Genomic DNA, 15,797 nt, shown 5'->3' with positions numbered 1-15,797 from the left:
CCTGAATGAGGAGATGGATTGTCAGTGATGTGTTTTTGATTGTGTGTATGTGTTGCTGTGTGCATGTGCATGTGTGTTCTCAGTCTAATCTGAGCTGCTGTTACTGTCATGTCCCTCTCCTTCCCTCATTGTCCCTCTGCATTCCCACCTTAATCTCACTGTCATTTGGCAGCTGTCACTCTGCATTTATGCCCACCTCCTACTCCACACACACGCACACAAACACACACACACACACACACACACACACACACACACACACACACACACACACGAACACTCCGATTCCCTCACCTGCATGAAACACCTTTTTTCAAGTGAATTTGAATAAAGAAAAAAAGAAGCTTTTTGATGTATCATCAGATGTGTCATCTAAACAATTTAATTTACACCAAATTCTAGCTACACTTTAGAAATTTTTAATAAATTGTTTCTTATGATAATAATTTATGACACTTTTTTTAAAAATACAATAAAAAATACAATAAAAAAAAGAGTTTCATATTCAAGAGGTAAATATGAGCCTCCCTCAGTCCTCACAGGGCCCGATAATGTTTATGCCTGGACTCCCATGCAGTGCTGTATAGTGTGTTACACAGGAAGACAACAATCCCCATACAAGACCAAAGTCCTACTGTATTGTCCAGTTAAATCACCTCCTAAATAGAGGGAAATTGACATCCATAACAAATAACATAACAGCTTCAGTGCTCCGAGGGGGATTTTGTTGCTCGGAGCACAGGGCTGAATGTTAGCCTTCCAGCAATCATTAAACAAACATCCTCTCCAGGACCTCTCCATGCCTGTGTCTATTCCACATGTCACACTGTGGTTTGGAAAGCCTCCGCATGCGCAGACGTTATTGTATGTAACAAGTTCTGTAACAAAGTTAAGGTAGAATTGGCCTGCTGCTGCGTTAGTGGTCAAGGCAAGCAAAGTCTGAGAGTAGAAAAGCAGCCCTCAGACAAAGTCTATTCATATCCAGAAATATTAAATAGAGGATGTCAGGTGGGTAGTAGGTGGTCACCTTGTCACATTAAAAACACTCTCAGTTTTCTTTCCTTACCAAACAGAGACCTCACTCTGAATGAATTCAGCTCTTTAAGTGGGTATCGGGCCTGGTGTTTTGAACCTGTATCCAACATTTTTTTGAATAATCTGAGTTTGTATGTTCTCATGCTTCCGAATCCTTCCAGAAGGGGGAGGATCAGTAATTCATGTGGTCCATTGTGCATGTTTGAACAATGCTCACACTGATAACCTCTGACCCTCAACTGCAGTGGCATAACAGTTTCAAGAGGCTGCTTTATGTGAGAGAAATGAGAAATGGGAGCTGTGACCAGAAAAACAAACTCTTTGAAAGGGGTCGATGAGCAGTACAGGTTCAGTGGCACCAGGATTACACAGTGGTATTAAAATCGCCACATCCATAGAGAACACAGGGTGTACATGTCTCTTTTTGTTTCTCACTTTTTTCGGTTTGTTACTTTTGTGTGTGTGTGTGTGTGTGTGTGTGTGTGTGTGTGTGTGTGTGTGTGTGTGTGTGTGTGTGTGTGTGTGCGTTTCTCCAAGTGATGACTTTGAGTTTGTCACATGTCTCAGCCCTGTGTTGAAGGCCATTTGTCAATGGTGGAATCATTATACATGTTCCTGTCCCCCTCCCAGATGGGCATGGTGATCACCACTGACCCCCTGTGACAACCACAGCACCTTCATTATGTCACCACGGCCACCCTGTCACTACAGCAACTCTTTAACCGTCTGTGTGACACCCCTGGGTGAGACTCCAATCTCTCATCCGGAGGCCTGCCTGTCTCCGAGCTTGTCACTCTGTGCGCACACTGAGTCTGGATGTCTCTGTTGCCTGTGTGTTTACACCTTACTCCATCTGCCTTTTTTAATCATTATATTGTATTAAACTTTGACAAATCAGCCCTGTAACTAACAGTAATATTAGTTACTGGTTCCCTAAACAGCTACAAACAACATCTTTCTATCATCTATTAGACAACTGACAACTAGACAACTGAACCGTCAATTAATAAAATAATTTCCTAGTGGGCACTATAGATATACATTTTGTCCTTCCCAGTGGGATTATTATAGATAACACACTGGACACTACACTATTACCTCTCCCCCTATTTTCTAATCAGCAATTATTCAATTATGTCCCAACAGTTGGAGGGTATTGCCAATGTCGGGTGGGGGGGACCCCGGGGCCCCGCAGAACGCCTGTGATTAGTGTTGCATCTGCAGAGAGGTGACAGAATCCCTCTTCAAATATTTTGTCTTCATTTTACGGCTCTGAGATGCAATTATGGAGCAGCAGTTCATTACAGCAGCACGCAGCGCTTCATGTTTTATGCATGTCGCCTCATTTAGGGCCTTTATTAATGAGCCAGGCCTGACCAGGCTGCTTGAGACTGTACTGCAGACTGTGCGATGGCCACCAATGGCTTGTGTTTGTGTAGGTGTTTGCGTGCTGGTGGTATGAGTAAGGAGGAGTAGGGAAACGGGGGGAAGGAAGGAGAGTGAACCAGAATGAAGGCTAGATGGAAAAACACAATAAAAAATGTCACTGAGAGAAAACTGAATGAAACAGAAAACGCGTGTGGTCAGTGCGGTGGTCACTTCGCCGCTGTGCCCTCTTTATACCCAGCAGCCGGCCTCGTAATGCGGCTCTAGTGTTGAGACTGGTGCAGACTGGTTTGGCTTTAAGTCAGTACATTGAAGGGGTGGGGGCAGCAGGGGTGACTAACCGCACCTCCCTCCGCAGAAGAAACTCCATCTGCATCCAACATTGAGACAGATGAGGCCAATTTGGGTCCTTAAATTTCTGGGCTGTGATGGATGTGGGGTGGCTGTGCACGCTGAGAGGTTTGCAAAGGGAATGGGCGAGAGAGAGGGGAGACAGGTGAGGAAAGTGAGAAAGAGGGGGACATTCAGTGTGACACAGAATGTGAGAACAGGGAAGGAAAGAAGGGTGAAGGAGACTCACCTCTGAGCATGAGTGGTTTGAATTTATTGCTTAAATTGGTGTATTTATTGGATTTTTATTTTACTCTTTGATGTACGGCGCAGACATAGAAAGTTTGGAGACATGGGGTCAAAATTGTTCATAAAGTTTAGAATTCTTCTGAGTGCACAGGACACACACACACACACACACACACACACACACACACAGTGGAGTTATGGAGGTGATATAATGGGGTACTCGATCCAGACCCTTGACCTGACAAATTAAGCTATGAGGCTAACAGCAAACATCGGTATGTCTTTATGCTTGATGCCCACACACAGTATGTTTTGGCACTTTCTTTGCAGGTTTCAGCTGAAGCAAATCTGAAGCTAATGTGCCGGAAATGCGAGTAACCAAAAATGTCTTTGTTGGATTTTTTTGTTTGTTTTTTTCACCGCTGAGCTTCTCTTTTCTAAAGCAATCAGTGTTTGTACGGAAGGCAGAAATTCGAGGACAACATTACTGATTAACTGATACTCACTGATCTCATTTATTTGCATCTAATTATTGATATCTGACACTTAGATATTTTACGTATCTTCATGAGTTACAAACTACCTTCTTTAACATTGCAGATTTTGAGTAGGTACAGGCTGTATTTGCCCACAAATGTGCCCAGCTTTAACTGACTAATGGCCTTCTTACTGCAGACCAGGGCTCCCATCTGGACTGCAGATCAGCCCCCTTTGATAAGAACTACCATCCTCAGGCCTACATAAATATTTTATCAAGTATAATGGAAATTGTCAAATCAATCTAATTGTGTAATGCATTACGAAGACATCAAACTCAAACAAAGCACATATGCTATCATTTCTTTTAACGACCAGGCCAGACCGGGCCAGGCTGGGCCTGGTTGAGCTGGCGGTTTTGTACCCAGGGGGCCTTCCGCAAGGCTGGGGTGGCTGGCAGCAACCACTCTGGATATACATCTCTCGCAGACTGGCCTCACTCACATTTCATCAAAGGAATCAATTTCTCAAATGTGCACAACTGTGAGCCATAATTATATTAGGGCCCAATGGCAGTTAGCCATGACATGAAAGAGAAAGAAAGAGAGAGAGAGAGAGAGAGGAGGTAGAAAGAGAATGCTCATCTATGCAGGTTTGAACTGGAATCGTTGTTATTGTTAAAAATGGGCAATTTTTTAGGTCAAACATATTTTTTTAGCTTTGGTGAACGTAACTCTTCCACACATTTTTTTTTCTAGATTTTATAGGTTTGCTTTCATTTTTCTATAGCTTAGTGGAAGATTGCTGATGCTGCTGTCTAAAAGGAAGATAGAAGGATGAGGACACAGAAGCAGGAAGATAGATGAAAGGAATGGCGCAGGTGACCAGAGCAAACAAATCAAAAGCTTAGGGTGTGTGACATGCTGCAGGGCGCTGAGCTGGGGGTAATTTCAGAGGAAAACACGTAGGAGTTTAGGGGATTAATGACCTTTGTCAACATGTTCTTTACACATGTCACTTCAGAGGCAGGCACTTTTTAAAATCTTGTTTATTTGCACTTCTACTTCTAACTCAAGCAAGCAATCAGCAGGCACTCATTAGGAAATTAAGATCCGCGTCTCAACACAGGCATGCTCATGAGTTGTTGTTGATTACTTCTTTACTTCTGTCTGTGGCTTTACGATGGATCAGGCAGATTCCATAAACTTTGTATGGCCACAGTCTTAGCGTGAAGTATGCTATCCACTATTCCCCACCATAATCCCTTTTCACCTTATAGCTTTCCCCTTCTCTTTACATTTACTCCTGCTCGTTCTTCTCATCTCCTCTATCCCAGGGTCATTGTATAATGCAGAGGGCCCTCTCTCTGTGCACCAGCTGATGTATGGCTTGTGGAAACAATGTGAGTACTGGGCTGTTATTCTGTTTGCTTTACATTTGACAGGCTTGAGTTAGCGTCCGACTGGGATCCTATCTCATTAGGCCAAATGCTAGGCTAAAACAATCATAAAAATCATTTGGCAACTGGCATCCCACTTAGGAACACCTGTCAACATACAGGCGGAAGATAAACTTGTGAAATTGGAGTCAGGGCCCGGATTGAATCGGGATGCGGGATAGAGATGGAGGGAGGAGTGAGCAGGAGAGATGCCCATATGCTCCATGTTGTTAGCGACTTAATGGTATGAAGTGGCTGGGCTGATGCAGGGACTTCCTTGTTGATGATATTGATTGTGGTTTTAGGATGTAAAGTGTGTGTGTGTGTGTGTGTGTGTGTGTGTGTGTGTGTGTGTGTGTGTGTGTGTGTGTGTGTGTGTGTGTGTGTGCAGCACATCCATCTCTGTGTTCATCAAGATTTCATTCATTAGCGTTTCATTAATAATAAATGTGATTTGTTAATCATCCACGTTGATGTTCCAAGCAGAGTGAATTTTTTTTACAGCAAATTCATAAAGAAAAGGACTTTGTATATGCATGCGTGTCAGTCAGTAGCTCACAACTGCATGAAACGACACAAGCCTCCCCTCAATCTCAACATTTTTTTTTCTTTTATGCAAACACACATTTTCTCCCCCTCTCTCGATTCCTCGCACAGGCTTCTCTCTTTCCCTCTGCTGTTTCTTCCCCTCCTCTCCCTGTCTAAACATACATCTTTATCAAGCGGTTGTTGTCAGACAACATTAGATAATTAATAGGCCATTTGTCAAGCCTGTGAGAAACATGTTAAAATCCCCGAGCAGCTCGGCAGATAAATCCTGGCGCGTACACAGACTCCTTTGTTGTGTCAGCCTGCCATCGGAGCTGCAGATTTACCATTAAAGGACGCTCATTATTAATCACAACTAATGCTAATTAATTAGGTGTCTGTGTGTGTGTGTATGTGTATATGTGTGCGCGCGCACAGGGGACCAGCTCAAAGTTTCAGTTTGTTCCACGGTGTTAATTGGTAACTTCGCCCACAGCCCTTAATGGAGTGTTTTCCATTTGGAATGAGGAGTCATTGACTAAGACAAGGGGGAAAAAACATGGACAATGCTCTCATTAATTAACACTGTGTTAAGAGCTCTGTTCCCGTTAGTGTGTGTTTATGTGTGTATGTGTGCATGTGTGTGTGTGTGTGTGTGTGCGTGTGTGCCAGCTTAAACATTTTGCATAATACAAATACCAATTTGTAATAATATGGAGTGAAGGCAGCTATATAAATGGTATTTATTTAAACATACAGTAACAGAGCATTACTTACACAAAACCATCTTTGATGTATTTTCTGGTCTCTCTGGGAGTAAGCATGAAAAGCATAAGAGAAATACAAACACATAAAGCCATTAGAACAAAATTTTACATTCACATATTTTTATATGATTTGTTTAGATTTTTACCACATTCTGTCTAACAAACCATATCTTGTTTTAAATGTGGAAATTCTTGGTGGTCTGAGAACCAAATGTTGACAGATAAACTGTGGACAATTGCCTAAAACTGTTGTTGTCGAGCTACCTACAGATTTGAATGTTTGTGCTTCGTATCAGTCAGTTCCACAGTCACCCCAATGGACCCACGGACCAAAAGACTCCCTAAAAGCGGTGTTAAGGCCTCCATTAAGCACAAAGACAGAGTTAATTAGGAAGCTTATTGCCTCTCCCGAGGCCATGGGGCTCCAAACGCTCTCCTATGCACCCTGCTGAGGGAATATAGCCGCACAGTGATGCACTGTAATTAACAGTACTTAGCAAATCTACAGCAGTCATTTTCTGATTGGCAGTAGCTGTGAGAGCGTTAAAATTAACCAAATGAAAGATAATTATTTTTATGTGTTTTGAATTCAGTCACAGTCTCTTGGGGTATCTTGTTTTTCAGGACAAAAGCAGAAACAACAGCAATCATGCTATGGCCCTTCAGTCGCTGCCACATATTTTGAGTATTTGTGTTTTCAGTGCTCATTTTTACTGCACAGATATTCTTTCTAAGTTCTTGGAACAGCAGAGCAAACTGATTTCCGTGGTGCTTGGATATAAAGCGAAAGCAGGGATGTGATGAAGTGTGCAGTTTTTAAATGTGGATGATGACAAATGGAGGAGATCATATGTGATAATGTTTGACCTGTAGTACAAGGGTAAGACCCCATACATCGCCTCATGCCTGGCTGTCTGTTATCACATGAGAAAAATGATGTCTACAGATAAGCACGAGGGCCGCTCCACATTAGGTGAGAAGTTAATTTCCATATTTCATGATCTAAGACCCCATCAATCAAGTCTTCGAGCTCTTTCTCTGGTAAATGATTTGTACTCTGAATTGTCCTCAGGCTCAGTAGATGAATGATGTTTTCATCTCATTGTATACTATGAACAGACATACAGTGGAAAAACTCTTTTCCTAACTTCACCCACTGTCTACAAATAATAAAACTCATGCTTTAGCTGACAGATTATATATTTTTTTTAAGTCTTAATATTTTTGACTTCTCCAGCTCTTCCTCACCTGCTAACAACAAGACGCAGCCAAATAATTAAATAAAATACAGACAAAGAATAGAACTGGAAAAAAAGACACACAACAGCAGGAAAGACAGCGGATCAAAGAACCAAAAAAAAAAAAAAACCACTCAGAGAGGAGGGGTCGAGTATGTCCACAGGTAGGTTATTCTCTCTGTAAACATATGTATCCATTTGTCCCGTGGGTGCGTCCTCTTGGCGTCCCGTCAGCACTGGCTGGGTCACACCTCCATTAGGGGCTTTGTCACAGTGATTAATAGCTCTTTCTATCATCTTTAATTCACTCCCTGATGATGGCGGCCGTGCTAGGGGTAATCATGTGATGTATGAGTTCGCCCAACACATTGTGGCAGAGGTGAAAATCATTCCACCCATGCAGATAGCAGGGCCGGGAACGAATGTTTTCCCTCTTAATAAAAATTAATGAATTTGGCATCAAGCTCAACCATTTGAATACATGATGTATAAGTATGTGTGTGCATATCTGTGTTTATTCAATAAGCCAATATGTGCTTTCCTGTGCTAATGGCTGATTCTGATGAGGAGATAATTTTGTTTCCCTCACTGTTTTGCTTTTTGTCTTTTGGATACATAAACATCAAAGTTTCTCAGGAGTGCACCCCCTCCCCCCTCCCCCCCCCTCCCGTGCTTGCTGGTACTATCTTGATGTGCAATCTGTGTTATTAATGCAGTTGAAGTCATGAGCATGCTCTGAGATGGAGTTCCCCTTCTCAATCCAAAATTCTTTCAGAGCTCCCACTTTGATGAAGGGCGTCAGCTTGCAATGGTGAAGTAATGTCCATTACTGAACAAACAAACACGACCGTTTGCTGCATGTAGGCAGAGCATTAAAAATGCATGCACTCGCACACACACACACACACTGATCTGATCATCCAACTGCAGTGTCACTGCTGTCCACACACCTAAGCAAAGCCCTAAGACTAAATTATCAGTCATCTACACACGAGACCACAATTTTCAAAACTCTGCACATAGCATATTTGTTTTCAGCAATCGTTTACTTTACAGAAACATATATGTTTATGAGCCGAAATGCTCTTGTGGAGTCCAGTGGACCAGAGGAATTCCTGGCCTGAATCAAATATAAACTTGGAGACCAGCGTGAGAGGGAAAATGTCAGAGGAGAAACAGCAATGGTGGGATACAGTTACCTTTAAAAGCTCTTGTCCCTCTACCATGTGGCAAACTTCACATCCAGGCCTCTAACCATGTTACACAGTCTCTGTGCTGAAAATCATTACCCTTACTCCCAGAGCCACATTGGGTTTCATGCCCGGCCCAGTCCAGTCGAGTCTTTGAAAGACGTCTCCTTTAAATTCCCTGGGCCCACACAGTGTGTATGTCAAACACAATAGTTGTACACCGTGTAGACACTGTGATCAGGTATTGCTGCAGGGAATGACTATCAGAACTGCTTTAGTTGTAAGTACGCCTTGACAAAACATGCACACACAGGTGCACATGCTGGATTACACAGAAAATAATAATATAACAGAGAGCTGATTCAGCAAACTATGTTCATGCATAGATTTTTTTTTCTTTGCCACAGCAAACACACAGTTTGACAGGAATTATGATTCTTACTGACAGAGGAAAACATCTTATGTACTACTTATGCAGTACTTTACAGTTTTACATTCCTCTTCACCACAACTTGTGTTCTGACCTTGAGAAAAATGGAGTCTGCATATATTTACAAATGTGTAGCTCGCTGGTCTTGGCTTATCTTGTGTGTCGAGTAATGTAGCAGTGCTAAGTTGGAAGCATACAAATATTGAAGTGCATTGGTTTTGTTCAAGTCTTAAGTTAATTTCTCAGGTTAGTTCATGACCGCCTGTGGCCAATCACAATGCCCCATTTATTCAATCAGACACATGTTTAATTCAAGGCCAGTGAACAAGAAGTGCGTGTGTGTATCTGGGTGGATCAAAGGTTCCGTGGCTGACAGCGCTGAGGTACAGTGTCACACAGGAAGCCCTTCAGGAATGTTCCTCATCCCAGGGATGGGTTGTTGAGCCTCATTAGCAGAGCTCCTTCTCCCTGTGACCTGTCAGTGTGTGTTAGGCACAGCCCACCACAGAACAGCAGTTTCCTGTGGATCATTTCCGGCTTTTAGTGTCTTTCTGTCCCACCCTGCAACACCTGGCTAGCAGCCCGTTGCGTTCGCTGGCTCAATTACTGCCTTGCTGTGTCTTTGCTTGCTGGGCGACATCTCATATATGATGTTGTATTTAAAACGTCCTACCTGTACATATGACTTTGTATTTTAAATGCAACTGTTTTTCAAATTAATGTGCTTCTTTCAATCTACCTCTGTTTCAAAGACTTCACAGCATTGCAAGTTTATACCATCACAGATTGTTTCAACACTGGGAATAATTCAATCTTTATTTCACTATTAGGCTCAACAGCCACGTGTGCCATTCTAAAGAAGCCCAGTGTGGGTTGAGGGGTCGTGCTTCAATATCCTGTTTCACTCCACTCACAATAAACCTTAGTGTGTGTCTCTCTGTTCCCTCTGTTTTCACTGCACATTGAAGAAAGAGTTCAGGAAAAAGAATTATAAAACAGCCAGAATAGCACAATGCTGGGTCAACCCTTTGCCGTAGGGCCCAAAAACCTGTTTTTGACCTAATAGGTTTTATTTTAAAAATTAAATTTGCCTTGCTTAATTCCTAAGGCAGGAACATGCCAGGCGAGTACAAATTATAAACAAGAAGTGGGCTCACTTCAGGATCTCCTGTTTTTTACTACTAATTTCCACTGCAACAGAATGAAGGTCCCCTTGCATGATACATTTGCTGTTTCCAGACCCGAAGGCCCTTCTGTCTCCTACTGTTTATTTGAACTAATCAAGTTTTCATATGTTGTCCTTCATCTCTGAAGTAAGTTAAAGAGATGGGAACAATAACCCGTTGCCACTTTATGTCATTGGACATGACCCTCACATCAAGACTTCTTGTCTCTTGCAGGTGACGGAGATGATAAGATACCTCTTTATCCATCCGACATCTTAGACGACGTATGCGGCTCTGATGGGGATCCTACACCTTCTTCGGCCCTGCCAGAAGACCCGGGATCACCTTCACTCTCTGACGATGAGTCCTCTCCACAGGACCATCTGTCATTCCAACACCAAAGCATCTTTTTCCCCCAAGAAGATCTGAGCATTCCCTTTGACTTTGAATTGCGAGAGTCAACCGTCCCATCTGGAGGGCTGGGCATCTGGAGCCACAGGAAGGTGAACGTCGGGGAGCGATTTGGACCATATGAAGGAGAGCACAGGCCTTGTCTCCAAGATCCTACTCAAGGCTGGGAGGTAGGAACATATACAAACTCCTGTATTTCATTATGTTATCTAGTGACAGGGAATAAAGCTGGGAAGAGAGATGTTTATAGGTGGCATCAAAGATCCTTTAGGCAACCAGGGTGTCCAGATTAAAACAAGAAGCGTTTATGTGCATTTATGTGACATAACTGCATTTCACTATGTTTTTTCTACAGCAGTAGTATCACACTTTTTGACGAGACGGAATTTCCTTCCCCTGTACACTGTGTAGCGTTCACATCAGTCCACTTTTTATTTCCTTCCATGTCGTCATGTTCACATTTAGCACAGTGACCACAAAGTTGTTGCTGCCGTTTGTTGCCCAATGATGTAATGTTAGGTCAGCGCGACTGAAAGAAAGTGAGTTGAGCTCGTGCTCTTAACTCAATTAAAATGAAAAGCCATAAATCCCTTCTTCATCCCGGTTAGGGACCCAGTGCGACCACTGGCAAATCACATATTGGTCAGCAGACACAAAAAAATCGAATGCAGGGTCACGGCACAAGGTCAAAGGTTAGATGTGGTCTCTGTCAGTGTCAGGCTAGTTCAGTTTTATGGAGCAGGACGGAGAGGCGCGGGGGAGTATTGGCTTCATTCAGACTCCCAAAATAGATCCTCTCTCATTTGAACGTGAGGATTTAGTCTTTGAAACTCAGGGATTTGTAGCGCAGAGCCAGGCTCATTAAGAAAAGCCGACCATGCAGCTCACTGAAGTGAGAAGTCAAGGTATATAAAGAAAACGATGATTCAATACAGCATTTTTCCTCTTTGTAGAGTCTAACTACAGAGAACGTTTCCGTGCTGCACTTTATAGCTGACTGAGAGCATGTTGGTAAAATATTAACATTCAGCTCATATAAATAGTTTGGGATTTGGACTCGTCCTCAGTTGGTTTGCATCATACAGCATTAATCCAGCCCATCAGTTCAAACTTAGTGGTTTTTGGTTTGGAGAAAACCAAAATAAATTTCTGCTCCTTAGCTATTTTATTATTTCTTTTTAAGCTGAATTTCTCCAGGAAGCAACTTCTACCTCTTTATCAACTGCAGAGCGGGATGCAAATATAAATTTGCATTAAATTGAAGTGATGAAATAGTCTTTATTTAAGCCAATTTTCATGATATAAAATCATAATATGAAGTCCCTGTCTCTCCCAAAGAGATTTACAGCTGGTTGAACAAGCTCTGGGTTATTCTTTTTCCCAGGGAAGGAAATAAAGAAAAAAGGTTTCATGAATTTTAATCCTGTGGTAATTTATGGGGAGCTTGAATAATAATATGTATTTAAGAAGCTGAGGAGCTTGGATGTGAGTGTGCATATGTGTGTGTCTTGGGGCAGGCGGATGGGGGAGTTGAGGGGAAAGATGGGATCCTGGCGAGGCAGCACTGTATCACAATGTTTAATTACCGCCCTGACAGCAAGCCATAACTCTTTCCATTAAGTAAATAAGTTGTAAAGAATTTATGATGAAATGCCACATTATTCAGAATGGATATTCAGTGATGACATCCCTCTGCATTAAATATGGTAAACACCATTAAGCCCTCCTGACCCTCCCCCTCTTCTCCCATGCCCACCCGTTTACTATCCCTCGGCCATCGCTCACCCCACTCCCTCCGCCTTCCTTTTGCCTGCAACCCGTCAATATGCCAATAACCCTGCGGAGGGTCTGTAAAAATAAAATTGATTTGGTAAATGTGAGCTAAGATAGATATGTTTGCTTTCATCATCAATCCCGCACAGCGCAGCAAGGTGATGTCACCGACCGGGGAGCGATAAAGTGGCGCTCCCATCTGGAGCTTTTGATCTAGGGCTCTGAAGCAGCTCAGGCCAGTGGTGACAGACTGGGGAAAGTTTGTCACCAGGGAGGCCACCACTTCTCAGCGCCATCACCATAAATTTGGAAGCTTTATTCATAAAGGGGAAGAATGAGTTATGACAACCATGATGCTTTATGAATACAGGAATGGTGACTTATGGGAAAGATAGCTTCTGTAAATAAAAGGCAGAGAAGCAGTGGCGAGGGATCTGTCAAGCTCACCTACGCTGTCGCATGCAGAACCAAAGTGCTGACCGTGCTAGCAGTTGTGTGCACAGTGTGAATGTATTTGTGTTTGTGTGCATGCTTAGGCAATTGTATTAGTTAGTTGTGTTGTTTTTTATGAGCGAATTGTGTTTGTGCTGAGGATTGTATAGATCTAATGATACCTGTGTCAGTCTGAAATCCTTCAATCAGACACTAGTTCAGAATGTGAGGAAGAGCTCTGCCTTATCACAAAGAAAAGTTAGAGCACTAGAGGAAGAAAGATAGAGAAATTGGGGTCCTGAAACAACTTTAAAGATATGTCAGAATTGAATTCTCAAAACACTGAAAGCAACAAAAACCTTTAAGAATTTATGTGTTATTCAATCTAATGCCTAAAATAAGCAAAAATATTTAAGTTGGAGTAGTAGTATGTATAGGTTGTCAATTAAATTTAAGCAAATATGTGGCAACGACTTCTTATTAAAGCTCAGATTTCTGATTCCCATCATTTGAAGCAGACATTCAGAGCCTTGAGAAAGTCCAGAAGGATCAGTAATCCAAAGTTTGTTCCATGAGACAAACCATCATCATACAGCAGCAGTTTAATGATCCAAAACGCACCTCAGAAATTTCCAAAACTACCAAGGAGACCGAGCTGTCATTTTTCACGTCACAATCCCGCTCAACGGCAAAGGGGGAGAATATCAAATACTAAAATATTTTGAAATGCATTTTTTAATTCAAATTCAATTCAATTTCTTTATTGTCCCACAAGGGGAAATTAGTTTAGCAGCAGGATAAAAATAAACAGAACAATACTATAAAATAATAATAACAATAATAATGATAGAAAGTTCAAGGACAATTATTTGCCATTAAGGAGACAAGACGCAGTAGGGATAAAAGAGACCTGGAGTCTTTTAGTCCTCCTCGGCGGCCGGAAGGCAACAACTCAAACTCACTGTGAAGTGGATGGTTCACACAATTAATAATAGAATGAGCCTTTCTAAACACATTTCTATTGTAAATGGCCAAAAGTCCCTCTTGCCAACGTCCTGAAATTTTGCTAGCAGTTTTTACCAGAAGTCCCAACCGATTCTTATTCTTCACCGTCAGGTTACCAAACCAGGCAGCAATACAAAAAGACATCACAGATTCGATAAAACTTCTATAAAACAAGGACAACATCTCAGATGAGACATTAAAAGATCTAATTTTCCTTAAAAAGAACAGTCTTTGTTGAACTTTTTTAGTAGTGGCATCAGCATGAGATTCAAAACACAGTTTATGGTCAAGTACCACACCTAGATATTTATAACTCTCAACTATCCCAATATCTGCAGTTTTAATGATAGTAGGTGATGACCTATAAGACGACTTCCTAAAATCAATAATCATGTCTTTAGTTTTTGACACATTAAGTGAAAGGAAGGACTCATCACACCAATTCACAAAATCATCTACAACCTGTCCATGGCCTGACTCATCCCCCACTAGAAGACTGACGATCACTGTGTCGTCAGCAAACTTCAGGATGTGTCTGTTCGTGAAACTGCTGCGACACTCATTTGTGTACAGAATGAACAGAAGGGGAGAGAGGCAGCAACCCTGGGGTGATCCAGTAGAGGAGGAGAGCACAGATTGTCACAGATTTCACTCAAATATTGAAGTTAATATTATGGTGCGATGAAAGATGCATTAAATCTGAAAGAAATGTGGGTGTAAATGTTTTACATACCGATGGTGTAAGATTTATTCCTTTTTAACAAAAACAGAAACATAAATGCCGCTTTATGACTTAAGATTCATATTCAACTTTAGTGAACTAAATTTCATGACAACAAGAACAAATTTCAAATAAATCCAAATAGTGTTAAATATCTTCAGCTTTGAATATAATTGGGATCTTGTAAAACAAACAAAAATAACCGTATTGCATTCAGCCTTTCTTAGAATAAGGATGTTATGGCCTGCACTTGCCCACAGTATTTGCATGTGTTTCCCCATGGCCTCCTTGAAAATACTCTTAACGCCTGGATGCCCACCAGTCCATATTCTGCTGTCTCTTTCTCTGAGTCGTTAGCATTGAAATTCAAACTCCATTTGTGTCTGTCCTCTTCTCAGCAGCAGCAACAATAAGACAGACAGCTAAAGTCCCGGAGAGAGTTATCCGGCACTCAATGAGCCTTTGGGCTCACCCAAACTTGGAGCCCCACAGGATTATGGTTCCTGGGCTTAGAAAACTGGGTGCCTCCTGCTGGAGGAGCACTGGGCGGAGCAGGTTAGGGATACGAGAAGGGGTGGGATGGCGGGTGGGGCGGGACAGGGGCGCTTAGGGTCTTTGTGCACCTCTTGAGGGAGAAGTGGAGGTGGAGGTGGAGGCGATACTGTTGGTGGCAGTGGTGGTGGTGGGGAGGTGGTGTAGGAGATTAGCAGTGATGGTGAATGGGAGTAGAGGATTAAATGGCTGGGCAGGGCCTTTCCAGGCTCTGCCTGTCTTCTCAACCTCCCAGTCATGAGAGGATGGGAGGATGGAAGGAGGAGGAGTGGCAGATGCCTGACCAGGAGGAGGTTCATCTTTTCACTTAGTGTCAATTCAAAACGGTGTGCTTGTGATTAACTGCAACACAATAATAAATCTTAAAATTCAGGTTCGATTTGTTGATAAAACTTCATCCTAAAGAACCTTAAGCAGTCACATTGATCATATAAGGGAGGTGTCGGGTCATATTTACTTAACAGCAAAAATAAATAAATAAAAAAAAATTAAAAATCAATCTGAAGTGTTTTGCTACTTTAGCATTTTATAAATTTACTATAAACTAGGAAATGAAGCATTTGTGTGTCTGCATGCTGCATGTGTGTCAGTGTATGTTTTTATGTATGCATGCGTGAGACAGAGTGTGAGAGTGTAGATGGAGGGCGTTTCAAGAGGGCGTGTTTTTTG

At 42.1% G+C, this 15,797-nt stretch overlaps 1 protein-coding gene across 11 annotated transcripts in view; it reads left to right on the top strand.

The window, feature by feature from the left end:
- mecom (MDS1 and EVI1 complex locus) overlaps window positions 1-15,797 on the top strand; it is a 125,465-nt gene that overhangs the window by 29,317 nt on the left and 80,351 nt on the right. For all 11 annotated transcript variants that reach the window (XM_085429575.1, XM_085429571.1, XM_085429569.1 and 8 more), the window contains exon 2: window positions 10,469-10,815. In XM_085429575.1, coding sequence (XP_085285701.1) covers window positions 10,469-10,815 — 347 coding nt within the window. The remainder of the gene's footprint in view (window positions 1-10,468; window positions 10,816-15,797) is intronic.

The sequence above is a fragment of the Copadichromis virginalis genome, linkage group LG14 (assembly GCF_057382275.1).
Source record: "Copadichromis virginalis isolate Kocher_CV1m ecotype Utaka linkage group LG14, C_Virginalis_male_GT1.1, whole genome shotgun sequence".
NCBI lineage: Eukaryota > Metazoa > Chordata > Actinopteri > Cichliformes > Cichlidae > Copadichromis > Copadichromis virginalis.
Note: the sequence above shows the minus strand (reverse complement) of the source record. Positions and strands in the feature narration are given on the sequence as shown.